The sequence below is a fragment of the Lingula anatina genome, chromosome 4 (genome assembly GCF_051362555.1).
Source record: "Lingula anatina isolate TDL-2025a chromosome 4, LinAna3.0, whole genome shotgun sequence".
Classification (NCBI taxonomy): domain Eukaryota; kingdom Metazoa; phylum Brachiopoda; class Lingulata; order Lingulida; family Lingulidae; genus Lingula; species Lingula anatina.
In genome coordinates, this window is record NC_141770.1 from 17,972,219 (window position 1) to 18,000,069 (window position 27,851).

Below are 27,851 nucleotides of genomic sequence, written 5' to 3' on the forward strand. Positions count from 1 at the left end.
AAACGTTAAACGTACTTAATTCTTACACAATTTGTTTCCATCACCTGTAAATTGCAATACGTAATATGTTTTTCCTGTTTTGCAACGCAGACAACTTTATGGTCTGTTTTATAAGCATTGCTGTTGGTTTTCATGTCTGGAAACTGGAATGTTTGATAAGGCAATTAACTTAAAAATAATGCTTATATTTGATGATAATTGGAATTTGGAAAAGAAAGGCAGGAAAATAAAGGGGAAATTATGGAGGAAAATGTTTATCTAGTGGCTGCAAGACGCCAGTTTTCCAGAAAGTTTCATATACAATTTTGTCATGCCGTTGAAAACGCCACAAACAAGTTTTGGAATAAAAGAAATTTTAAAAAAATTAATTTGAAATTAAAGGAGACTGAAGAAAAATTTTGATCAAACTATTGTACAGATATATATTTATTTCTTATATTATCCTAGATGGTAGTTTAAAAGACAGAGTGGAGAAAACTAAATGGGCGACTCCACTTATCCGACTTGTGCTCTGTTCTGACTTTTTAAGTTTGAGTAGTAAACTTGTACATCTATGTGCAGTATCTAAAGTAGATTCCACTTTAAAGGCTAATTCATGTTCAAAATATTTTTGCTATATGTTATCTTATTTATTCTAGTTCAGTTTCAAATTGAATTGTGGCAAAATAAAGTTTTCAGCAACTCATATTGTAAGCAAAACGTCGCAACTGAAATATATATATATATATATATATATATATATATATATATATATATATATATTAGGGGGTGAAGTAGGGGGACCGGGTCTAGTTGACCCAGTTAGACACTTATAAGCTTGTAGTGCAAAGAATAAGTTGGAGCAACAGAACCGGTTTTAGAACGCGCGCCAAGGACTAAGCTACAAATACAACGTCACTGTTTTGCAGGTTATGTAAAGCCACATGGTTCACTTTTTGACAAAATAAAAATTAAGGTCGAGGCAAGTTGGCACCTTATAATTTAATAAGTTAGCAATTCATGTAATCGCCAGAAATGTATTTTTGCGCATTTCATTTTATTACGTTAATGTTTGAGAGTCTGTTTACTCTACGAGCATAGTCCATATGAGGCAGATATATTAATGCTTCTATACACTTACTTCAATATATTGTGTTGTTTGAATAACACAACAAGATACAGGTGAAACTTGCCCTAAGTCAAGTGGTGCAACTTACCCCAGATGCACATTTTAAAAATTATTATTTGTAAGTTTTTCAGCCATTTTTCGTGCTGGAATGAACTACGTTGAGACTTTCATGCGAAGTTTTAAGTACTTAACTTTAGTTCCTTTATACTATGTATCTTTCTGTCAAAAGGCTATGAAAATAGATTTTAAAATCTCTTCGACAAAGTTACTTTCAGATGAAGAAAACGTTAAACTCTACGTTTACTTTTTTCCGACAGACGCTTTCTTGGCATTAATTTAGAGACATGGTCACATTATACGATTTTATGAAAGGCCAATTCCTGTAATTTCACCTGTGGAGCGTGTAACAGTATGTACATGTATATTATAAGACTGATAGAGCTTGGTTGCTCTACAAGACTACAACATTTTAATTTTATTTAGGGTTGAAAAAGTATTATAATCTCCAAAAAGAATGTGCCGGGACCGGCTTATAAAATGAAATATATATGTTTCAAAGTAGGCCTATTATTAAAAAAACGCATTCATGGTGCATTCATTTTGTTCTGCTATATAAAAACTTTATTGACAAAAACAAATAATTATTCTTTGATTTTTTTTTTTTTTTTTTTTGAATTGTTTTGTTTAATTTCCTTTACAAAAAACCGGCCACTCCTGATTTCAAAAGACCGTTTGGTGTTTTCAAAAACATTATTAATTAAACTGCAGTTAAACTAGCCCAGCTTCGTTGCTAACAAATGTGTCAGGTGTTCTTGACCTTTCGCCCGGAAGTAGATTTATTCACGTGGAAAATGGCGGACTCTGTCCAAGGCGAAGAGAAGCTGAGTAAAAAGTGAGTGTTATTCTGTTGTTGTACATGCGATTTCTTAATAACCAACAATGAAATACCAAAATGACATATCCCACTTGTACTAAATATTTACGAATATAGACAATTTGTTTTTCTGTCAGAAAAGCCCCTGTAAACGTGAACATGTGTTTCATTTACGAGTACGGTAATCCCCGGCTTCGGTTTCAATATCGATGAACTAAAGACTATAGAGTTTGTGGCTGATGCAATATTTTATTTCGAAACAAACAGACCGTTCCGTTTTAACACGTTTTATAACCATTCTATATTGAAAGACTCTATTTTTTAAACCTTAACAAAGCTTACATATACTTAAAAGTGAATACACGCAAAATATTTTTTATTTTTTAAAGTTATTAACTTTTAAGATATTTTAACTGAGCTTTATGTACAAAAAGACGACGATAAATGAACGAAATACTCCCTCAAAAAATACGTAGCTGCATGTATTTGGCACAGAGTTGTTTTTACAACCGTCTCCCATTTTAAATTAAAATAAAAAATCAAGACATTCAAGTTATTTTTTTTCTCTGCAGAGTTCCCCTGCCCTTGATAAAGTTATAAAAATGGAGCTAGGATGAAGAGATAATTACTTGCCAATATCATGCACTCTTTGTGTGCAGTTTTGGGTGTATGGAGAAGACCCCAGATTTTAAAACAGCCAATAGCCAGTTTTCATCTGAATTTCCAGCCTTTGTTTAAAAGCAAAAGGTTGGTAAATCTGAGTTATAATTTAACCATTGGCTGATAATCCAGTACTTTCACTGTGTTTTAAAAGGTTTTTATGAAAAGTAACAAAGTTTAAAAGCATATTTAATAAGGGCGATGAACACAAGTTATCAACAAAAGTAATAATTTGATGAAACAAAATAAAAGCACTTTAATGTCCAGATCTTAATTGAGTTGTCTTTTTTATAACCAGGAAAAGTATTAGATAAATACAAACAATGTATATATACGTAGATAGATAGATAGTAGTAGTAGTGGTAGATAATTTAAAGTATTAAATTTCTTATCATCTTTTAGATATATATGATGAAATAGTTAAAATGGTTGTGCAGTGAAGTATATATAAACATACATTGAATTGATGTATCATTTTAAAACACAATTATCTTAGGGGTTCAGTTGAAACATGGAAGTTTGTAGAATAGATCGACATACCTTAAACCAACATTTTTTAATTGCCTAAGAAAGTTGAGCACTTTAAATTCGCCACTTCTTGGTAGTTACATTTTAATAAGTTTACATAAAATCAATAATTCTTATTTATTTTCAGTGAACTGAAGATAATTCTTATTTATTTTCAGTGAACTGAAGAGACGACAAAAATTGGAAAAGAAAGCCCAGGAAAAGGCAGCAAAGCAGGCAGCTCAGGTAGCTCAAGATGAGGCCAAGCCAGCCCAAAAGAAGGCAGAAAATAAGCCAGAGGAGGAAATTGACCCAAATGTAAGCAATTAGAAATTTAGATATAAAGAATGGAGTCTGTGGTAGAAAGGAAACATTCCACACTTAACAAATTTATTTCTCCAAAGTCCTATTCTCAGTCTGTGGAATTTAACAAATTTTGAATTATCATTTAAATCTTTTTTGGAAAGTCTGGGACTCTTAAGCTTGGAATTCATATACATGTACAAGTTTTCTCTGCGTTTCAATTTTGAAATCTTGGCAAAAAGGAATTTCTTGGGTCTGAGATGTCTTTGAAAAAGCAAATATTTAATCAGATATCACTGTATCAGTTTAAATTGCTCTTCACTGAAAAGATGAAATATCATTTATATATACCACTTATATTCTATGTTAGGAATACTTCAAGCTGAGGAGTGCGGCAGTTGCCCACCTCAAGGAGAAGGGAGAACATCCATACCCACATAAATTCCATGTGTCCATCTCTCTGACAGAGTTTGTGGAGAAGTACAATGGACTACAGGCTGGGGAACAACTTAGTGAGGTTGTCAGCGTGGCAGGTAGAGGAAACATTTGAATTTGTAATAAAAGAGGGCACATGCGCATGCTCGCAATTAACTGGGATTTTTTCTATGTACAGGGGGCATTTGAATTTACAGGGGGACAGGCATTCACACACAAACTTGTACATTTTTAGTTTTTTTTCTTTCCTTTTTTCTTTTAATCAGCTTTTTGGATAGACACACCCAGGCATAAGCATAAATACACTATACTTGGAATTTTCATTACATTCAAAGAATTACCAGTCTTAGCTTTTGCAAAGTATACAAGCTTGCAAAGATATGCAAATATACACTGAACAAAAAATAGAAATCTAAGCAATTTCTTTAAACTACTCTACAAGAATAAATCAACAATGTATAATTTTTTTTTTTTAATTTCACAGTTTTTGTCATTTATTTGTAGGCCGTGTTCATGCAAAAAGGGAATCGGGACAAAAGCTTATATTTTATGACTTGAGGGCAGAAGGCACCAAGCTTCAAGTAATGGCTAATGCAAAGTAAGTATGTAAAAATAATGTTTTCTCACCAATGAGCAACATTTTCAATTCACTTTTGCAACAGATTTTATATACTAAACTTTAAGTGTATGAATACTTGCCTTGAAGAAAACAAGTGTCATTTTTTGTCAATCGCATCTGAAATAGTCAGACCCTTTGAAGTAGATTGTGTTGATTTTTGTGAACTTATCAAAAATGTTGACTAATTGGTGCTTTTCCTGTTCTGTTACTGTGAGACTTGTTTGTTTGATGATAATACATTGAAGCAAAGATTTTGTAATAAGTAAACTGTAAAAGAAAGTAGTAATGTGTGCTTAAATCAAAGTGTATAATTTTTTTAAACAGAATATATGAGTCGGGACCAGACGGTTTTGCAAAAATCAATGAAAAGTTAAAAAGAGGAGATATCATGGGATGCATTGGAAATCCAGGTATATATCACATGATTGCTGTTCTTTTTTCTGTTTGTTATTCTGCCCCTATTTCTAGTAATTGTAATGTTTAATAACTGGATAAAATTCTTATTTCACATTTTCATTTGTGTCTCTTTTATTGTTTTTACTGCAGAAAATGATGACGCATTTATTAGTTTATGATGAATGAATATTTTCAAATAAATAGTTTATTATTATTTTCATTTATTTATTTATTTGTTTGTTTATTTATTTATTTATTTATTTATTTATTTTTTGCAAAAAAATCTAGGAACTTTCTCTACAAAATCATGCTTGATGATGGGCTTTGTTTTTGTTGCAATCCAGGTAAAACCAAGAAGGGAGAGCTGAGCATTCTTCCCACTAAAATGGAGCTGCTTTCTCCGTGTCTTCATCAACTGCCTCACCTCCATTATGGTCTCAAAGACAAGGTTGGTGGCCATGGGCCTGTTTCACGAAAATATCTACATGTTGTTGTTGTTATTATTATTTTTTAGCTTAAATTTTATAGTGGATACAGAAAGAAAACTTATTCAGACTTTAACTAGTCTAGGCAACTACAATTCTGTAATAAGGCTGTGAAGCTAAGAAATATTGTGGAGTCAGTTATTGGATTATTTGGTAATTTATTAGGAACATTTGGCCAAATTAATTTATTTACTAAAATCTCTTTCAAGAAAAAGAGAGAGAGAGAGAAAGAGAGAAAATAAATTGTGTGATTACCAAAACTAGTCTAATGTAAGCATATTGTACTCTAAACCACTGCTGGTTATTTTCATTTTAGGAGACCAGATTTAGGCAAAGATACTTGGACCTTATTCTAAATGACAATGTGCGGATGAAGTTTGTGACCAGGGCAAGAATTATCAATTATATCAGAAAATTTTTAGATGGACTTGGTTTTCTGGAGGTAAGTTCAGTAAAGTTATTGCAGATTTAACTGGTGGTTGCAATATACCAGAGTGTCTTTTAAAATTTATATTTATGTTTTAGCTGTAGTTTTATTGAATCAGTGTGTTTTATGTTACTTGACATGTGGTAGTACTTGAAGTGTTAGGATTTTTAGGAGTTATTGGAACTTGATCGATATCACGGTTTTCATTGTTATTATTTTCCTTCCTCTTTCAAAATTGCACTTTGCCTGAGATGGACTATTATTTATTTATTTATTTATTTTTATTGTTTTTTTTTTGCCAGATTGAGACACCCATGATGAACATGATCCCAGGTGGAGCCACTGCCAAGCCTTTCATCACACATCACAATGACCTTGACATGGATCTGTACATGAGGGTTGCACCCGAGTTATATCACAAGGTGGGATAACATTGTACAAAGACTGTAAAAAAAAAAACTCGTAGTTATACAAAGACTTTCACAATTGTTTTTCTTCTAATCTTGTATTTTTATACAACTTTGGCAAGATAAAAGATTATTTTTAAAGACAAAAAAAAGATCAAATTTCTATTAAGAAGAAAATATAAATTAAGCTTTGCTTTTGATTTTGGTTTTAAAAATTGATTCAGTTAAAGTGATATATTTTTTTGTATAAAAAAAGAATGAATTGGCAATTTATAATCAACTACAATTCTGTAGTAAAACCAGAGTATCTAAGACAGTTATTGGGTTATTTGGTCATTACGAACTAATTTGATATTAATTGGTTAATATGCATTTTTCCAAATGATATTTTTTGATAAATGTTTGAAACAGAAAATTTTAAAGTTCTGAGAAGCAGCTCTGATAATAATAGAAAATTAAAATATATAACTTTAAAGGTGTTTTAAATATTTGAGTAATTAATATGTGTTTCAGATGTTGGTAGTTGGAGGCATAGACCGTGTGTACGAGATAGGTCGGCAGTTCAGAAACGAAGGGATTGACTTGACACACAATCCAGAGTTCACGACATGTGAATTCTACATGGCGTACGCAGACTATCAGGACTTGATGAAGATTACAGAAACATTGGTGTCAGGTTAGGGTAGAATGATGTCTAGAGACAAATAAAAAAGTATCGAGTCATGTAATGTATACTCCATGAAAATGATATAAGTCGGATCAAAGACAGATGCATGCGTACACAAACTGATATATTTTAATTGCCTAATGGATTTAAAATATATGCAAAAACATATGTATCATTGATTCATTATTTCATTTCCATAGCATAAACAACAGGAACAGGTTTAAAGGTACAATCAGTAATGGAGTAACAAATCAACAAACAAAAACATACAATTGTTCATTAGATTGACACATTACTATCAATCAGAGTTTTCTTTTAGTAAATACCCATCAAACTCAATATACAATCTTTTTGGCAAAATTAATTAATGCACCCCCCCCCCCCCCCCTCTCCATTATTCAGGCATGGTCAAGTCAATAACGGGTAGCTACAAAGTGGTCTATCACCCAGATGGACCAGAGGGGGAGGCACTGGAGGTGGACTTCACACCACCCTTCAGAAAGATCAGCATGATCAAGGATCTGGAAGACATTCTGAAGGTGAAGTTTCCACCAGCCAAAGATCTTGGCACTGAAGGTAAGGATAGATCACATGACTTGTTTAATTTATTAGTGATAATTTAAACAAAGAAAGTTGGGTTTTTATTGGTGTTGCAACTGTCAACAGTAACGAAGGTTATGTATCTATCAGTATTTGTTTGTGTTTGCAATACAAGCATACAAGAAGTTCCAAAGATTCTTTTCACAAACATTGATGAAATTTTCATGATTGACATTTATTCAGGAGGGAAGTAAGTCACAAGGTTATACTGTCTGTATAAGTGACACGACAACATTGTTTATTTTTCAGAAACCAGGCAGTTCCTGGAAAAGCTGTGTATACAACACAATGTGGAGTGTACTCCACCCAGGACCTCAGCTAGGTTACTGGATAAGGTAATCCAAGCACTAAATTATGAATATTTTTTTAAATTTTAAGATTTTTTTAAGTACTACCTTCATCTAGGCTTACTATGTATCTATTTTGCTGATAAAGCTAGCCCAGGTGGAGTGGTTCAGCAACCAACACCCCTATCCATCCCCTTACACTGAAGGTTGTTGTTTGCAGGACATGGTTTGCCTTTTCAGTTTTCACTCTCTGGCCAAAGGAAATAACATTCCTGTAATATACTAATAGTAAACTATACAAGCAATAGATACAAATATGCCTTACCCTACTGTAGTTGCTTTTTTCCATAACAACGTTTTGTTTGAAAATATTGGCTGTCCGGTGAACCATCCAGCTGCTGTCCAAATGATGGCTGGACGGTTCACTATTTTGAAAAATGGTGGCTTGCACTCCCCGAAATTTTGTGGGAAATTACAGGGATAATGTCGCACAGCCTGTACTGTAACCCCAATCCTGGGAAAAAAAAGTGGTGTTTGTAAATATTTAAAGTATTAATGTAGATTTTATATTCCAGCTGGTTGGAGACTTTATAGAGGTCCAGTGTGTCAACCCTACCTTTATAACTGACCACCCACAGGTCATGAGCCCACTGGCCAAGTGGTAAGTTTTAGGACCAGACTGTCTGACCTCTGGCGTGGGTCTCCTTATGTCTGTATTTATTTTGTTATCTCCATTTGTATCTGCCTCTCTCTTCTCATGATAGTTGGCTGTAAATGACAAAGATTCTGTAGGGGCTTTAATTATGGATAAGATTTTTTTTGTAATAGTTTTTAGCAAATAGTATTATCTTTTAGCCAGATAAGTGAAATTTTTTAGCCAAATTAAAATTTGAAAACAAAAACTGTTACTGACTGATTGTCAAACATTTACGAATATATTTCATGTTTCGTAAGCAAAAGTAAATTATACTCAGCATTAGAAGAAAAGTCAATATTACATTGTGAGATCATTTCTTCACCAAGAGTACCTTTCATTTCAAGGCATCGCTCCACCCCTGGATTAACGGAGCGTTTTGAGCTGTTTGTGATGAAGAAGGAGATCTGCAATGCATACACAGAGTTGAATGACCCTGTAGTACAGAGAGAGATGTTCAACGCTCAAGCCAAAGTAATATTAGTTATTATCTTATTATATTTATTGGTTTGTTATTCATAAAAAATCAAGTTCACGTTGGATCTTTATATAACACAAACTTTTTTTCCAAAAAATTTCTAAATTTTTGCTATGTAAAGGTCACCTGCTGAATGTGAGCCTTTCCTGTTTTACTTCATTAATCTTTGAATATGAGAACAAAAAATAAAAACGGCTATAATTTAAGCAATTGATTGAAAAACTATAGAAGCAGCACAGCTTGTGTAGTTGATGTGTTTCACTCAATACTTTGTGACTCTAATCAGTTTATTTTAAATGCATGTGTACCATCTCAGTTCATTAATTTTTGTAAATATAGATTTTTCATATTTCTTTGTATAAAAATTAAATTTGATTTATGGTTAGAACCCTGAACTTTTTTTCCCCTAGGACAAGGATGCAGGTGATGACGAGGCAATGTTTGTAGATGAAAACTTCTGCACAGCTCTGGAGTATGGTCTGCCCCCCACGGCTGGCTGGGGAATGGGCATTGACAGAGTGACCATGTTCTTGACCGACTCCAATAATATCAAGGTAATGGCAGTAGTGGTCAGGGATGACATTTTTCAACTTTTGTCAGATTTCCAACTTTTTGGGAGCTAAAAATATCATTGGCCTAAGCGTCCCTTTGGGCTCCGCGCCATATTTTCCTACTTTTTTACTAAATCGCAATCTCATCCCTGATTGGTTGGGAGGGAGATGGAGAAATTAGTGCCCTTGAAATGGACATTCACTGCCATCTGGAAACTATTTATCACGAAGTTAAATTTGCAGAGGGACAGGAACATTGTGGGAATGGATTGTTATAGAATTTTAGTATTTCACATTCTACAATTGGATCTTCTTCATTATTCCAAAAATTTAATCATATACCTAGCAATAGAGCAGATATACAGCTTGGCACTATTTTTAACAAATATGTGTTAATATATTTTTTAATTTATAATTTTTCAATTACACAGGAAGTCCTCTTCTTCCCACAAATGAGACCCGAGGCCAACACTGTACCAACAGAAGAAGCAGAAGCAGAGAAGAAATAGCAAAGTTTAGAAAAAATGCACAATTTTGACACAACAAACAATATTGGGGGGAAAACATCCCATTGGAACGAATAATAATAACACTGAAGGAAATGCAAGGATTGAACAATTCGAAAGAAAACCTTGAAATGTATCTCTGTTGTTTTTGAAAAATATCACCACTGAATGTTCTGAAAAATATCACCTCTGAATGTTAACTTGTATAACCAAGAGAGACAGTAAAAAAGCAACTTTTTAATGGCTAATGAAGATGGAAAAGTGCTCAGTTGATAAGTACTTACTGCAAAAGAACTTTTGAATTCAAGTAGTTTGCTTTGTTAAATACAAAGAAGAAGCAAAATAAATTGATGTTATTGAAAAGATAACAAGAAGCCAACACAATAAACTGATGTAAAATTTGCTTTCTTGCATACTTGGTTGGAATTATTTGTCTTAGACAATTTATTCCAGCATGCCTGTCCATGATGATTTGACAGTGTTGCACTTTTGTTAATAGCTGTGCATTATGATGGATTATAGTGTGCACCAGTTAACTCCCAGTTAGTTTGGATACCGTCATGACAATATGTTTGAAAGCCTGTATTCATTTAGTGACTATGAAAGAAAAAATGCCCACTCATTGTGCTGTAGCTTGCTCATTTTGTTATACTTTATTATAAATTAAGAAGTTATAAATTAATAAAAGTAATTAATATAGTTTTACCTGAACAGATAAAAGAACATAAAATAAAAGCCACTTAAAAATGCTAAAAGGTCTCAAGAGACTTGTGGGAGATTTACGTCAAATGATGCTGACAGTGGTCCAGTTTTGAAATTTTCTATTTGTACCATAAATACATTACAGAGCCAACCATTAATACAGTATCCTATGAAAAAAGATTGTAATGGCATTGTTAACACTTTCTTCCATCGCCTTTACTTTCTTAATACCCTTTTAAATTGTATTTGTTAAATAAAATATTGTACATTTACCTATATAGTTAAGTCTATTGAGCACATATTGATTTTAGACTCAATATTATTCTTAAATAATTATCAATCCCTGATGTCAACTATCACTATACATTGATTTCAAACACTCAAGTCCATCTCTTTGCTTCTGTATTCAAGAGCAAAGATTTCAGCTTTTTTAAATGGCAAATGTAGTCAAAATCTTTTAAAAGTGTCAAGTTTAAATTGTGCACAAAAAGAAAGATATACTAAAAATATAACCTAAATTGTCATATTTTTGCAAAAATGAAAAAAATACATCTTTCTACTTTGAGGTATGGAAACTTTCATGCAATTTTATTCAAACTCAAACGCTACTGAAATACTTAAAATGATCTTCTACCTCTGAAAATAATTTTCTACATAAAACTGCACTGGACACATTATGGTTAAAAATGTAACCCACATGCTATTTCAGACCATAATGGTGATTTTAAAATGTAAATCCAAATTAGTGTTTATCTTTCAGCTTGCAGTGACCATTGACTTCACCATTAGGTGAGTTAAATCCTTCCACGACAGCTGTATCATGCACAGAATTTAAAGGATCAATATTTCCTGAAATCCCACATGTGGCATTTATAGTCTCCCGTTTTTCTATCATACCTTCTTTTGTTTGAGAACTGTTCTGTCTTTGCCCAGAAACATTTACATTATTGAGACTATGTTGTGCTACATTATCATTTTGTGAGGCCTCTCCTGATTTGTCCTTTTTCTTGTTGGACTCTGGTAGGACCACTCTGATTGGTGGAGTCCCCAAACTAACACCATCCACTGGAATTGGGCAGACGATGTTTAGTTTTCTTTCATCATGAAGTCCAAGATACTGTAAACACACAATGGCAGCTGCATTTTCTGCATATTTCTTGGACTTTTCCCTACAAATTGTAAATACTCATATATTTGATTTTGAAAATACAAAATAAATATTCAAGTGCTAAAATTTTATTTTCAAGAGTAATTTTAAATATTTTTTAAACTCTAATTTCATATTTATAATGAATCTTTTCCATGAGTTTTGTCAAGAGAAATAAAGTTGTCAATTTATAAATTGTAGAAATATATGACAAATCTTCACTGTCAGCATCATTTCCATGATGAAACCGTGAGGGTGGTTGCAAATAACTTCAAGCACCGAAACATGTTGAAGGTATGATTATAGAACCTACCAGTGACAAGATGAAAACTTTTTTCCATCAACAGTGACAACTGACTGGAAGCAACGGTCATTTCCCTTTTGTTCCTGAAAAAAACATAAATAAAAATATATTGTACATCTGACAAAATGAAATGACAAAATATATCAATTTCCACTGGTTGAATTATACATGTCATAATAATGTTTAACTGCTCGGGACCATTTACTTACTCATATTATCTTGTGTTTAGTAGTTTACAGTCTACTGACTACTGATTCTGTTCACTTACCGTGTCATAAACTGGTTTCTGTAGGTTATTCTTCTTTGTCCACTCATATAAAATCATTTTAGGTCCTGTGCCCTCATATTCTTTTCTGTCAAAATAGTTACAATACATCAATAACAGCCATACTGAACATAATTTATCAAATTTTCTTCATGCTGAGAAAAGAAAATCTAGCATGAGAAAATTTTTAAAAAAATTATGAATCGTTTTATTTCTCTGCTTTATATGGTAGGGATTGATGTACTGCTGTGAAGTGTTTTTCTTCCTTTTATTTTAAATCATTAACATCATTTTGAATTATTATCATCATAATCATTACTTATTTTCAATCATTTATTGTCATATTAATGTTTATTATATCTTTATATATTCATAAATTTATGTATTTAATAATTGTATATTATGCAATACCTTATAAACTTGATGGGCATTTCAATAATTTCGGAACCATCATTGAGTTTTCTTTTCTTCAGTCCATATGACCCAGTTCCATCTTCATCTGCCATTGTCTGTATGAGAGTCTCTGCTCTCTCTCGACGTTTTTGTTCAGTTTCTTCTAGATATTCAACTAAACCCCAAGGTGCACTGTGGAAACAATTATCATATACTCTTTAAATGTAATTTGGTAATGACAATAGAATGGAAATATCCTTTTTAAGCCAATGAAGGTAAAAGGTGTAGAAAAGGGTGCACTGAAGAAATATTCACACGTTAAGCTTTACCTCTAACCTGTATTTCAAAACATTTTATCAAACCATTGAAGCAAAAGTGACATTTTGTTAAACAACGGACAGCTTCCACACATATCCCCCTCTGTTTAAAATTAAAATTCAGGTTTTTAAAGACTTTCAGACTTTGTGATAACAGAAGTCTCCAATTATGACATCTCTAAGGCTGCAATCAGAACATTGGACTAACTAGTCCACGGGTCAAATATGGCGATCCACTAAAATGCTTGCCGTCTAAACCTCTAATAAACACTGAACAGATTCCCTCTGGGGAAGTATTCAAGTGGGTTGGCCATTATGACCCTGGGACTAGTTATTCCCCTGTTCTGAATGAGATCTAAATGCTCACCAGAGGTCTCTCATCAGTTCTGCTTGCATTACTGCCTCCCCTACAGGAGAGTTGAGATTCTCGTGGAGATACTGCTGCACTGTGTACTTTGTATTGGTCATATTATTGTTGTAGTCTATTGCCTGAATCAAAAGTTACAAATAAGTAGGCCACATTGTTGCTTTTATAGTCTATTAGCTCAATGAAGACTTTTCTTACAAATATAAATTAGCCCCACTGTTATCTATTTTTCGTGTCACACTGCCAATGAATTTATGAAGATTATTAAATCCAGTTTATACAATATACAAACATTTTCTTAAAATCTTGGTTGCTATGACAATGACTTCTTAGTCATGGCAACACTGACACTGACATTCACTGTGAGTTCAGATATAAAGTAACTGAAGTGAATTTTTAAACATCAATACTTACAATTTTTAAATAAGCCTTTATGACCTCATCTGTGGGAAGCATTCCCTCTTTTCTAAATACAGAAGTATTCCATTCTGCTGTTCTCGCTATCATCACTGAATCTGCTCCAGTTTCTAGACGAAACCATTCTATATCTTCATATTTCCTGATGTGATTTTTGGATCCTCCACTGAATAACAAAAGTATTAATTATATGAATGGTTATTTTAATCTTTTCTATGTAGACAAGAATAAAGATAAAATAATCATATTGGATCTTTGGCTGTATCTTATCAAAATACAATGTAGCTTTATAAAAGTTATTACCTCTATCAATAAAGGAAGTCATGCTTTTACAGGTGTTGGTTTGTCTGCTTGTTAGAGGACACGGTATTTCAAAAAGTTATCCACAAAATTTGATGCATTTTAAGGATAGAATTATTCGCTTAAGGGGACTTATAGTAAAAGGACCAAAGTCATAGAAACAAAGCCCTGGGCTTGTAAGTTTTAATAAAAAATTAAAACAAACTTCCCAAAAGGCCAATTAAAGACGGGGATTAAGTACAGTGTCCAACGGATGACGCTCTGGCGCCAATTTGAGGGGAAAAATGCCGTTTTCGGTATTGGGATTTTCTCTATAACCAAGACAGCTATTCAAGTGATTCAAAAGGCCTCATAAAGCTGGGTGAAAGCACTACAGCGCGGTACCAGGGAATTGTCTAAATAACTATTTACTTTTGATTTTATCATCTTTTACGTTAAATCAGCCCATATTTCAATGGGTTATTCACTTTAAAAGGCGATAACTTTCAAACAAACAATTTCTTCTTAAACCCCTGATATCATGCTGTAGTCCACATTCCTAACAACAATAGGTGCAACTTTTGTAACGATCGGTTGCTCAGATAGTGAGATATACTCGGCAGCGATTCACTTATCTCGTCAATATAGAAAGCTGTTAAAACAGCCAAAAACGTTCACAGGTTGGTTAACAGGGCTTATTAGTCAAAATGCTTAGCTGGCAAATTTACCTGTTATCGGTTATAAGATCAGATGGAACCATTGCTTATTGTCATCTAAAAATATTTTGTTTGGGTGCTTTGAAGGGGCAGAAAATCGTGCTTTTGTTACATTTTCCGACCACTCATTAGGCATGTAAGCGTGCCGCCACTTTGATTGACAGCTCTGGAGAGGGTCCTAGCCTAGTGATGCCCCGTAGGGTGTCAAGGATATGTAGAAGGAAGCGCTAACAAAGGCGATTACGTTTAACCGCAATTAAGAGGTGTGAAGTTGCATTTGATCGTTTCAATGGCTCTTCCTCGGCAATCGAGTAATTTTACCTGAGAGATTCCTTCTTTGTTATCGGCAAAGTGATCAGATAAAACTGTGTCGAGAGCAAGTGTCCGTCACTTGTGTTAACACGAGTTTTTTTGACGGGTAACGCTGCAGGATTATTTTGCACGACACTTGGTAATCGTCAGATCAACGGAAAAATCCAGCGATTATCTCATAGCAGTATTTCTCAAAATGCCAGCTAAGATAAAGGGGAGACGCTCAGCTGCACAAGAATCAGCGATAAAAGTGGCTGAGAGAAGGCTTTTGAGTGAAATGGCTGAGTGTGGGTGAGTTTTGAAACCACGATTTGAAAGTATCTATTCAAATCTTTTGAAGCATGTAAAAGTTGCATCAGCATTTTACCGTGGATTGCGTCTAATACTAGATCACACAGGGCACTGAATGAAGTTATCTTATGAATAAGTCTGATGTGTTGAGGTACCACGTGCGTCGTATTTATCATACCTTCCTTTTATTTTTAGGTTTGATGGGAAAGAGTTCGCAAAAGGATTAGATCATACAGTCACAGCCGCAAAAATGAAAGGAAAAACACATTAAAATTCGTTTCATGCACTACAGCTCTTGGGCAAGGGCATTGAAGGTAAAAAAAACACGTTATTTTTAATATAGCAATCTTCAGTATGAGTTCCTTTGCAAAACATTAGGACAAAAATGTTTTTCACTTTTTATTACAAACGTGTAAAATGTGTTGGTTAAAGTATTTTGTAATAGTGTAGGGCTATTTCTTTACAGAGTCTGACTTTTAAAAGGTCAAATAAGATTTTTATTAGAAGTTGACTTTATCCAGTTTCTATCACTTGGTTATAACATTCATTTTTTGTAATTTTTTTTATACAGAAGCAAGACATTGGGCCGGACGGATGCCATTACAGCTTCCCAGCAGATGTGCTTTCTTTTATCAGGCATTCCTAGAACACTCGCCCTGTTTACTTCAAAAAAACGTCCCGTCTTCCTCGAAGTTGAGGTCCAGCCCTCTTCCGGAATACCGCCGCAAACGGTGCAAATCCACCTCATTTGACATGCCCAACCTTGCCGTTTCTGTTTACTTTCGACCAACACAACGACGCCGCCACACACACGACAAACACACGACTTGTTGACACTTTCTAACAACTGTCCACTGTGCCAAAGCCTGTACCCAGTAGCTACGGTTTCTTCCTCGCGATCACTGTCTGAAGACTCCGAGGGCTGTTCTAAGTCCTTCAGTATCTTACGAGCGCTCGCTCCAGGTAGATTCTCTCTCTTGTCATCCGACTCAACAAATACCGGTTTTCCCCAACCGCCGCGCATACTCTCTTTCAAAATTTTCTTTCTTTCCTCTGGAAATGGGTTTTTAACACAAACTTTTCTCTTCCCCATAGCGTACTCGACTTCTTCACTGCTTAGCTGATGTAAGACTTATGACCTATTACCGCACACGTAATCGGCTTATAACTCATTACCTATGCTCCGCCCCCCTCATGGCAACGGCCCTTAGCAACAGAGGCGTGGCTTAGTTGTCAGCCTGACTGGGGCGCGTGCTGGTTGAAAAACTCATCAAAAGACACATTTTGCGGTGCAAATTCAAAATAATTATTACAGCCAACGTTAGATACTTTTTTGATTAATAGAAACACACAAAAAACTCAAAACATGATTTTAAGCGTAGTTAACCCTATCTGTCCCCTTAAGAAAGAGGTGATTATAATTCCTAATGAATCCTGTTCTCCTTATATTTTAAAGGAAATTTTTCCCTTTACCTTGGAGTGCACTGTAGTCTGTTCATTTAATTGTAGAGTCTCCTATCAAAATTTTTGAAAGAAAAGAGTTTGAAATGATGAAAAGTAAATTCAGGAAGGAAGGCAATTCTTTGACCAAACTAAAAATTCTTCAAACATGCATTTTGTCAAAATCTGACATGCTACTTTGAGTCTCATGTCTATGTAGTACATACTTAGCAATAACTGGAATGGTTAGGGCTTCAGCCACTGCTTTAATGAAATGATTCTGGTTTTCATGGCGTGGTCTTTGTTCCTTTGTTCGACCGTGAACTGCTAGTGCTGCCACTCCTGTGCTTTCTATCAGTTTGGCCAGTTTCACAGTTTCTTCAACCTGTGTGCAATATAAGTGAACACAAGTCATTATTTTTAATATTCAAAGACATCATATCAAAGTAACCATATCTTCAACCTACTTACAGTAAGTGTACAAGATGACTATTTGAACATCTCAAATTTTCAAGAGTTTAAATTTCTTGAGCCAACATACAATGAAGGTTTAAAAGATAAACCCTAGCATATCTACCAGATAAGTTTATAACATCTCACTTTTGTTCTGGGTTTAGACTGAGCCGGAAGGTCCCCTCTGTTCAAAGGAACTCAGTTGAAATTTGGTTAAAAGTGGACTTGGACCCAGAATAAATAAATACTGTAGTATATCTTAATCAAGGAAAGTGTACTTGCTTCACAGAAAGTGAGAAATGACTATTTTAGTGGACTTCTAAAGATTCATCCAAAATCAAAATATATTTCTGGTCTTTGATCTACTACCAATTTTTTTAACCAATTACCTCGTTATATGGGTTCCAGATAATTTATCAAAATTTGAATTAAAACAAGGGCATAACCATACTAAGGCCAACACTTAAGACTTTGGATTTATAACCTACTTGGACTTTTATTTAACACTAACTGGTTTTCATAATGAATTCAAGTACTCACTGTGGGGAGAATCCTGATTTTGCAAGTCACTGGTATGGAAAGTCCATTCACTAAGGTTGTAAGGATCTGAAATTATAAGAATAGTGTCGGTCATTGGTCAATCAGTCTGGTCACTATAGGATCCAGGACATTTATCGAGTCCCAGGGGGCGGGGGGTGGTCTAGAAAATGTTCTCATCAATATGGTGATAACTGAGGCATTTTGTGAATTTAACCTTTAGATGTGGCAGCATATTGTGACGCGAGCCCTCCCCTCGGGAGTCCCGTGGGCACGTTAATTTAATCGTGGGTCGGGAGAGATGTTGATTTTCCCCAGGGAAAGTATATCCCAAGCACAAACAACAAGAGTGGATTTCAAGTAAAGACAAACAGCTTTAATAAACGCAGAAATCGATTATAAAATTTCAATAACACGTAAGAAAAGTTAAAGACATTTGAGTATCTCGTACGCATTTAAAGTCATTCATGTTACTCAGTTCAACATTACATGTTACGTACGCACAGAGTTCACAGTTTCTCTTAGAGTCCAAAACATAAAATAACGTCGAACTAAATCTCAACTAAAAATCTTAATAATAACGGAAACGCTACTGAATGGGTCCAGTCTACTGTCACGGCACAATGCTTCGTTTCACATGAACAGTCCTGGAGAATGGGCTATGTATCCCCTGTAGATTCAGGCATCCCCACCTGCAGCTGCTTCACTTTACACGAAAATCCTGGAGAATGGGCTATGTATCCCCTGTAGATTCAGGCATCCCCACCTGCAGTTGCTGCATGCGCGGACGCTGAACAATTAAATCGATAATAAACCAAACGTCAGATAACTCAAATAACTCAACAAAAAGTTACACGAAGGTGTCCAGTCTTCTTGGCTACGGCACATGGCTTCATTACACACGAACAGTCTTGGAGAATAGGAATTTTCCCACCTGGAGTGGCCAGCTCTTAGGATTTCCACCTTCAGTATCCAACTGTCAGGAATTTCCACCTACACTTCCTCATGCATTGGATCGTCGAGATCGGTAAGAAGTTCTCCATGCCCGGCTGCTGGTCAAATGAGTTAAAAACGCAAACAAAACCAAAGAAACTCAAAAATAACGCATTACTGGAGTTGCGGTCCGGAAGACCAGTGTAAATCACTTTTCCGCTCTCTCACTCGTCTTCTTCTGTACTCCTTTTTCTCTTCCGCACGTCTTTTTTTTCTTTCGTCTTCTACCCGACTGCAACGCTTCCACTCCAACGCTTTCCTTGCGTTTTTCTTTTTCCACGATCTACGTTTGCGTACGTTGTACGTGAGCATCATTTACGTCTAGGTTCCCTCCCTTTGTTGTTTGTTTACATTCTGAGGTCACGAGGTCACGTTAACTATGTCAAGGCTGTATGACGTAACACAATGGCGGCTCCCATGTTCGTCTGTTTATCACGGCAGTGCGGCAATAGTATTTCGGGTAAACAACGCTAACTAGAAATAAACTTCATCAATATACAGAAAGGATCAGGGTACGACCCGGTCACGTTACAATATCATCCTGACATTTCAGAAGAAAATCTCAACACCAGTTACTTTTATTGAAGTCGGTGTTTTCATTGTTTTCAAGGTCTAAATTGGGAAAGATTAGTAGCTTTGCAAGAAACTTGAACATAAAAATATGTTGGTAGGATACTTTCAGGTGTCAACAGTATATCTTTAAGCTCATTCCAGGTACTTTCAGTTGTCAAAAATATATCTTTAAGCTATTCCCATTTTAAATTGGTCTTTGTTTGAGCAGACTTTAGGTCAAGTTAGGCCAAATTACAACTTTACAGACCTCCTTTATCTTTTCTGGCTGAGTCAGCAATGCAGCTCCCATTCCAGCCTAGAATGAATGAATAGATATCTAAAGAAATAAATAAATGAGTCGATCATTTTTTGACAGAAAATTTGTGAATGTGAAATGCATTATTGAGAGTATCAACATGTCTACATGTGTATTAACTGAGAAATTTATGGCAGTTCCTCTATCTCATCAGAAAAAAAAACTCCATTTATGAGCTCCGTCACAACGTATTAATTGCCAATATCAGCTGTCTTGACTTATACCACAGTGAAATAATTTTAAGAGATATTAACTTCAGATAATAATTTTAAAATTTCCACCTGATCATCAGCTTTGGTGAAAATAAGCTATTTGGCTAAACAAAACAAAATCTTAATCCCAGCATATGCATAATATTTAAATGATATATATCATTATTTCGTTCGTTCGCTATAATTCTCCCTCTTCTTACATGTATTGAGAAATCTTTAGGGCAACCCATGTTCACATCCACTGCTGCAACATCTCCTTCTCTGAAAAATATAATAAAATCTTCATTATACTAATGAAAATGGATGAAAAGGCCATTCCCCCACACAATTTTCCCCTCACTTAAATTTCTTCTCTTCTCCTATCTCAAGAAATGTGTTAAAATCCACTTCATTATAACTACCTTAAACTAATTTGCTAGGCAACGGTGGAAATATACTTCACTGAACTAAAAATGTCAGAAATAGAAAAACAAGGCAGCAAAGCTGTCAAATGTACAGACAAAAAACAGAAAAAAAAGATGCAAAAGAGGTCATTTTGTCAATTTTGATGCAACAATAAATAATGCTTATAATAGCAGTCAGTCAACACTGATTTTTCATTATGCACAACAGGGAACATGGTCAATAACAGGAGCAGATCCAGAAATATTTTTGACAGTATTCTAAAGTATCTTTATTGATCCATCTTCCATTTTGATGGTCTTCCAAAAGAAAAAAATAGATACCCATCAATATAAAAAATCTGTCTTCCAGGAGACCCAGAAGATGGTCTCAATCCACCCCTTCAATAAGATTATAGTTTCATGACCATGAGAGTTAAAATTCACATGATGAAAGTCCCAATATAAGAAAAATGATGACAGTGCATAAAATAATATTACTAGTGTTTAAAGACATGAATACCAATACAACTGCTTACGTGGAAATACAGAAATTGTGCAGAGCCTCAGGTGGATGGGAAAGTCACATCTTAAAAATGCCAGTGTTGGAGAAGAAATTAAAAAGAAAACAACAAAAATATAATCTAATGAAGCTGCTATTCAGTGCTTCCTTATTATGGACACTGTTATCTAGCAGAGAGCTTAACCTTTGGGAGTTTACAGGGAAATATCAACAAGTGTGATTTATGAAATCTCATTTAATGGCTACTTAATCAGGCAAATGAGTTTATAGCACTAAACTTAGCCTAGTGAATACCCAAGGGGAATTTACAGACTGACCACACAAATTTGTCCCATAAGACAGAGCTTAAGAAAAGCACAAAACAATAATGCACAAAAATAGGAGACTGCCAATTCTGATGCAATAGTACATTATGTTTAACTGCACAGTCAATATCAAATTTTAATTATGCAGAACAGGTAACAACGACGAAAGTAAAAGCATAAGGCTTCAGGTCCATCAAAGTTCAAATTTACAATTAGAAAGAGCCAGAATGAGAAAAATGAAAATTTCACACAAAATTGCATAAATTCAATAATAAATGAAAACCCAATTGAGCTGGCTTTCTAATTTGAACTGCATGCCAATCCTAAAAATCATACTTGTAAGTTAAACATAATAATAAGTAACACAGTTTTCTTTCCATAATGTTTGCAGAAGCAGTACAAAAATATTTTTGTCAATTTTGATGTAACATTACATAATAATTTATAGAATAATGATCACCAATTTTTTATTATTGACTATGAATAGCAAGGACATGTAGAAAATTTGATTACCATTCGGCCTCATGTCCATGGGAGTTCTGAGTCCCACAATGAATATGCCAAAAAGATAATAATGAATATTTCACTAAAATGTATAAATTCCAGAAAAAGAAGCCAATTAGACTGCTTTTCCAACTTTTTTTGAAAGATTGAGTCGTAAGTAACATGATTTTCCCATAATGGTCATCATGGCAGCAACACCAAAAATTATGTTTTCTTCTATTTTGATGCAACATTACATAATGTTTAACAGCATAATGACCATCAATTTTTAATAATAAAATATTAGTATCATGGATATTCAGAAAATGTGACTAGCAAAGGTCTTCAAGCCCGTGGAGGTTCTTAGTCACACCTTGAAAATGCCAATAAATGAATAATTAAATTTTCACAAAAAACTGTTTAATTGCCAGAAAAATTTACCAAACAGACTGCATTGCCTACTGAAGCTATATTTTAGTCCCATGTTTCTTTCCTGTAAGTTTGAGAACAGTGAGTGATATGATTTTCCTTAAATGATCATCATGGGAACAGTGCCCAAAATAGGGGTTTCTTCAAATTTTGATGCAATATTACATAATGTTTAACAGCATAATGACCATCAATTTTTAATAATAAAATATTAGTATCATGGATATTCAGAAAATGTGACCAGCAAAGGTCTTCAGGACCATGGAACTTCAAAGTCACATCTTCAAAATGCCAAAATGTAAACAAGACAGCACTTTTCTGAAATGGGTTTATTTCCATTTTTAACACTTTTTTAACATAAAACAAAATTAACAATTAACTGCCATTTTTATATGACCAACTAATAAAATTGATGAGATGGGGAAAATATCAATAGAACAGTGTTAAATGTCCAATTTCCTCCATCTAAGATTCTGAACATAGTGGATGATTGAATATGACAAATTGCAATGATATGTGTTTATTTCCAGTTTTGACACTTCATTACACAATACGTGATAACAAATTTACCATGTTGTAAAGATGCAGGAAATGTCAAACAAACACTTTTATGTATCTTATTAGTTCAATAATGAGACTATTAACATGCCTAAGAATTGAATCTGAGGAAATGTGAAAAAAAAAGCATAACTTCTAAAATAATGGACCGATTATGCTGATTTTCATACTCAACCTATGTTTTAGTAAGATTGACCACTCTTGTGAGTAAAATGACAATTTGCCTATCTGTTTTTCTTATATTGTATTATCAGTGTTGTATATATGCTAAAAAAATGAAAAAACAGCATAACTTCCATAAAAGTGGCTCTATCATGCTGTTTTTCAAACTTGACCTGCGTATTATGAATATTCATCAGTTCTGTAAGTTTCAAGCCAAAAGGTAAAATGGTATTTCACATATCGTATTATCGGTGCTGCATATATGCTGAGAAAAGTGAAATAAAGATGCAAATAAGTGAAAAATTAAATTTTCACAAAAAACTGTTAAATTGCCAGAAAATTTTACCAAACAGACTGCGTTGCCTATTGAAGCTGTATGTTAGACCCATGTTTCTTTCCTGTAAGTTTGAGAACAGTAAGTGACATGATTTCCCTTAAATGGTCATCATAGGAGCAGTGCACAAAATAGGGGTTTCTTCAAATTTTGATGCAACATTACATAATGTTTAACAGCATAATGACAATCAAATGTTATTAATAAAATATTAGTAACATAGACATTCAGAAAATGTGACAAGCAAAAGTCTTCAGTATGATGGAACTTTAAAGTCACACCTTGAAAATGCCAATATGTGAATAATTAAATTTTCACAAAAAACTGTTTAATTGCCAAAAAAAAAAAAAAAAAAAAAAATACCAAACAGACTGCATTGCCTACTGAAGCTGTATTTTAGTCCCATGTTTCTTTCCTGTAAGTTTGAGAACAGTAAGTGACATGATTTTCCTTAAATGGTCATCATGGAAGCAGTGCCCAAAATAGGTGTTTCTTCAAATTTTGATGCAACATTACATAATGTTTAACAGCATAATGACAATCAAATGTTATTAATAAAATATTAGTAACATAGACATTCAGAAAATGTGACAAGCAAAAGTCTTCAGTATCATGGAACTTTAAAGTCACACCTTGAAAATGCCAATATGTGAAAAATTAAATTTTCACAAAAAACTGTTTAACTGCCAGAAAAAATTACCAAACAGACCGCATTGCCTACTGAAGCTGTATTTTAGTCCCATGTTTCTTTCCTGTAAGTTTGAGAACAGTAAGTGACATGATTTTCCTTAAATGGTCATCATGGGAGCAGTGCCCAAAATAGGGGTTTCTTCAAATTTTGATGCAATATTACATAATGTTTAACAGCTTAATGACCATCAATTTTTAATTATAAAATATTTGTATCACAGATATTCAGAAAATGTGACTAGCAAAGGTCTTCAGGCCCATGGAACTTCAAAGTCACACCTAGAAAATGCCAAAATGCAAACAAGACAGCACTGTTCTGAAATGGGTTTATTTCCATTTTTAACACTTTTTTAACATAAAACAAAATAAACATTTTACTGCCATTTTTATATGACCAACTAAGAAAATTGATGAGATGGGAAAAGTATCAATAGAACAGTGTTAAATGTCCAATTTCCTCCATTCTGAGATTCTGAACATAGTGGATGATTGAATCTGACAAACTGCAATGATATGAGTTTATTTCCATTTTTGACACTTTATTACACAATACATGATAACAAGTTTACCATGTTTTTTACATAATCAACTAACAATGTTGTAAAGATACAGGAAATATCAAACAAACACTTTTAGGCATCTTATTAGTTAAATAATGAGACTGTTAACATGCCTAATAATTGAATCTGAGGAAATGTGAAAAAACAGTATAACTTCTAAAATAATGGCCCGATTATGCTGATTTTTGAACTCAACCTGCGTCTTAGTAAGATTGACCACTCCTGTGAGTATAATTACAATTGGCCAATCCGTTTTTCTTATATTGTGTTATCAGTGTTGCATTTATATTGAAAATAGTGAAAAAACAGCATAAATTCCCTAAAAGTGACCCAATCATGCTGATTTTCGAACTTAACCTGCGTATTATGAATATTCATCAGTTCTGTAAGTTTAAAGTCAAAAGGTAAAATGGTTTTCCACTTATCATGTTATCGGTGCTGCATATATGCTGAAAAAAGTGAAAAAACACTAAAATTCCCTAAAAGTGACCCGATCATGCTGATTTTCGAACTTGACCTGCGTATTATGAATATTCATCAGTTCTGTAAGTTTCAAGTCAAAAGGTCAAATGGTTTTCCACTTATCGTGTTATCGGTGCTGCATATATGCTGAAAAAAGTGAAAAAACAGCATAAATTCCCTAAAAGTGACCTGATCATGCTGATTTTCGAACTTGACCTGCGTATTATGAATATTCATCAGTTCTGTAAGTTTCAAGTCAAAAGGTAAAATGGTTTTCCACTTATCGTGTTATCGGTGCTGCATATATGCTGAAAAAAGTGAAAAAACAGCATAAATTCCCTAAAAGTGACCCGATCATGCTGATTTTCGAACTTGACCTGCGTATTATGAATATTCATCAGTTCTGCAAGTTTCAAGTCAAAAGGTAAAATGGTTTTCCACTTATCGTGTTATCGGTAAAAGTGCACGGCGACGGCGACGACGGCGACGACAGCGACGACGGCGACGGCGACGACAGACGCAGATGATGGCTATATGTACAGACACATCTGTGTCACTGTGTCTGTACATAAAAAAACAGTGACTGTGAAATGATCTATATAAAACAAATTTTCAGTGGCATATATATATATTTTTTTCTTTGACTCTCTCTCTCTTATTCAAACAGGAAAAAATGTAGTTACTACTTACACCATTTTTGCTGCCTTTAAAGCCCTCTGAGCATTTGCAGTGCCCTATGATATAAGGGAGAGTGAATTATTCAACTCTGATAAAATTTCATTTTATTGGGCCACAACATTAAACAAAATGTTTTATTACAACACAATAGATAAATATTATCAAGCAGATTGTATGTAGATATCAAAATTGCAATGTCTATAATTATTCTAATATTCAGTCTGTAACACTGTAATTTTGTTCAAATATTAAGGCATAAGAAAAGTTTAAATTTAACTTACCATTTGAAAAACCACTTTTCCTTTCTCCTTGGTGCAAGTTCTGAACACAGCAGTCCCATCTCTTAACACAAAGTCTGTAGTCCCCAATAAGACTGGAAATAATGATAAACCACATATTATTATTAACACAACTATGGCAACATAGCATAAAACCAGGTGAGATTTTGTGGGATTTTAAGGACACTGGAGTCAGAAATAATGGCTGACTAGCAATTGTCAATAGAATTACACCATAAAGATATCCTGCTAAAAAGAGGATTCTCTTATAGTCCTTTTTTTAGTCTATTATGACGTCACATACTGCCAACAACCTTGGTTTACATTATCTTGGACAATTTCCATTGAAACATATGGATCAAAGTTCTGTGGGCCTCACTTCATGCTTTTTCTTCCTTTTTGAAGAAGAGAGGTTTTGGGGCACCCCGAGTTTCAGAGATCACTAAAATCTCACCTTTATTACTGGAAACCACAGGTGGGTGTGCTGTTAATTAAGTTACTCTGACACTCAGGGATGGGTGACCATGTTCAATAAACATTTTTGACTTTCCAAAGGAGAACAGGTCTCTACCACATCCTCACTGAATCCATCTATGAATTATGTTTTTACAAAGCCATCATGATGACATCTTTGGCTTTACAGGAAAGAAGAGGGCTTGCAAACAAACAATCATCATTGTCTGTTGCATGTTGTTTGGTATATAACACCTTTCCCTCAATCAGTCCTGTTTCTGATTTTGAAAAAAAAAGTTGCATAAAAAAGTTGCAGTGAGCACAAAATTAGTACTAGTAAAATTAAAAATTAATTATTAAAAATCAAATAAAATTTAACTGCCATCTACTCACCATTTTCAACTCTCTTGCACTTCAATATCTTGAAATCAATTATTTCCTGTAAAATAATACAGCAAAATATCTTGAGAAAACTTAAATTTCTGAATGTTTTTGTTACCCGAAAATAAATTACCTTTGAAAACATCCTCCACCTCAAAGTGCATTTCACTTTAAATTGCGATGTTATCAACCACCGGCCAATGTCAAATGAGATTTATATTGAAACTGAGTCAAAAAAATTTTGTTAGGAAGTTCAGTTACGGTCACTATTTCTGCTTTTGACCAGTTGATGAAAAGAGCAGAAGGGAAAGCATAAGAGGAGTATCAAGGCAAAGTACAAAAAAATCCACAGAAATGAAGGACACTTTTTAAAATTGTTAGCCTTGTGATGCCAGTGGCTCAGCAGCTAATAAGCTCAGTGTGTGTGTGTGTGTGTGTGTGTGTGTGTGTGTGTGTGTGTGTGTGTGTGTGTGTGTGTGTGTACCTTTTAACATCTCACCTCAGAATACACCAAATCTGCCCCATATTCCAAAGCAAGCAATCTCTTTGGCAGAGCCCCAATACGGACCATGGGGGCAAGGATGATCTTTCCCCTGTAATCAAGACTGCCCCTGCTTGAAGCCATACTGTTATTCTTCTGTCTGCGGAGAGATCAAATGCTACAAGCATAAAACTACATTAAACTGGACTTTACTGGAATAAGCTGATTGGGAAAAACTGAGAAAAAAGATAATTTAGACAGCAATTAAAAAAGATAATTAAGACTGCAGTTACTTCTGGCAATTTAAAGGGCCTGGCAGCGGCAACCCCGCGAAGTGATTAACATATTCTAAGTTTCAGTTTTACTTAAATAAATGATATACATCATCCGGATGTCACATAGCATAAAACCATCCATCCATTGAATGGTTTAAAGGTAACTTACCCTCTTTTTTCAAAGATATATCGGACCTTAACACTGTCCTAGTCTCCACCTGGCCAGATCTAGCCGCCACCTATCGCGAGTTTTGACAATACAAGCCACATCCCATTACTTACCGCTGAGTTGACACAGTTGAAGCATAAAGTAACGTTAACTTTGTTGTAGGCCTAAAAAGTTACATTTGTGAATATGTTGCATTTAATGCCCTGTGTATGTTCACTAGAATTTTAAAAAGA

General features: G+C 34.2%; 2 protein-coding genes and 1 long non-coding RNA gene across 5 annotated transcripts; 2 read left to right on the forward strand and 1 right to left on the reverse strand.

Annotated features, from left to right (window-relative positions):
* Nucleotides 1–1,888: 1,888 nt before the first annotated feature.
* LOC106164666 (lysine--tRNA ligase) lies at nt 1,889–10,407 on the forward strand. 2 transcript variants are annotated; one of them, XM_013542648.3, is made up of 16 exons: nt 1,889–2,000; nt 2,555–2,729; nt 3,329–3,467; nt 3,823–3,985; nt 4,392–4,485; nt 4,831–4,916; nt 5,247–5,350; nt 5,704–5,829; nt 6,117–6,236; nt 6,735–6,897; nt 7,291–7,464; nt 7,738–7,823; nt 8,351–8,436; nt 8,817–8,943; nt 9,358–9,501; nt 9,930–10,407. In XM_013542648.3, the coding sequence occupies exons 2-16, from the start codon at nt 2,623–2,625 to the stop codon at nt 10,005–10,007; spliced, it is 1,797 nt and encodes a 598-aa protein (XP_013398102.2). In that variant the 5' UTR covers nt 1,889–2,000; nt 2,555–2,622; the 3' UTR covers nt 10,008–10,407. The 2 variants fall into 2 exon arrangements, with proteins under 2 accessions (XP_013398102.2, XP_013398103.2); XM_013542649.2 differs by lacking the exon at nt 2,555–2,729 and having other exon boundaries at nt 1,903–2,000.
* Nucleotides 10,408–10,632: 225 nt separating this feature from the next.
* Nucleotides 10,633–27,805, reverse strand: LOC106169536 (tRNA-dihydrouridine(20) synthase [NAD(P)+]-like). 2 transcript variants are annotated; one of them, XM_087010943.1, is made up of 15 exons: nt 27,619–27,805; nt 27,193–27,334; nt 26,706–26,751; nt 25,863–25,954; nt 25,594–25,637; nt 20,218–20,278; nt 19,758–19,805; nt 17,948–18,013; nt 17,182–17,339; nt 13,914–14,082; nt 13,500–13,621; nt 12,834–13,007; nt 12,426–12,510; nt 12,167–12,240; nt 10,633–11,875 (listed from the first exon to the last, which is right to left on the reverse strand). In XM_087010943.1, the coding sequence occupies exons 2-15, from the start codon at nt 27,316–27,318 to the stop codon at nt 11,449–11,451; spliced, it is 1,692 nt and encodes a 563-aa protein (XP_086867069.1). In that variant the 5' UTR covers nt 27,319–27,334; nt 27,619–27,805; the 3' UTR covers nt 10,633–11,448. The 2 variants fall into 2 exon arrangements, with proteins under 2 accessions (XP_086867069.1, XP_086867070.1); XM_087010944.1 differs by having other exon boundaries at nt 27,193–27,352; nt 27,619–27,673.
* LOC147762519 (uncharacterized) lies at nt 15,023–16,416 on the forward strand. Its single transcript, XR_015333890.1, has 3 exons — nt 15,023–15,514; nt 15,710–15,828; nt 16,086–16,416. It is a non-coding gene; the product is annotated as an uncharacterized LOC147762519 (long non-coding RNA).
* Nucleotides 27,806–27,851: the final 46 nt, after the last annotated feature.

Bases quoted from the DNA above. Each gene is read 5' to 3' on its own strand.
- LOC106169536 (XM_087010943.1), bottom strand. From the start codon at position 27,318: ATGGCTTCAAGCAGGGGCAGTCTTGATTACAGGGGAAAGATCATCCTT. The intron at 19,806-20,217 runs GTAAGAAGAGGG...CATTCATTCTAG, and splicing joins CTAAAGATTTCTCAATACAT to GCTGGAATGGGAGCTGCATT. The intron at 12,511-12,833 runs GTATTGCATAAT...CTATTTTGACAG, and splicing joins ATGCCCATCAAGTTTATAAG to AAAAGAATATGAGGGCACAG.
- LOC106164666 (XM_013542648.3), top strand. From the start codon at position 2,623: ATGCACTCTTTGTGTGCAGTTTTGGGTGTATGGAGAAGACCCCAGATT. The intron at 2,730-3,328 runs GTTGGTAAATCT...ATTTATTTTCAG, and splicing joins CCTTTGTTTAAAAGCAAAAG to TGAACTGAAGAGACGACAAA. The intron at 9,502-9,929 runs GTAATGGCAGTA...TCAATTACACAG, and splicing joins CCGACTCCAATAATATCAAG to GAAGTCCTCTTCTTCCCACA.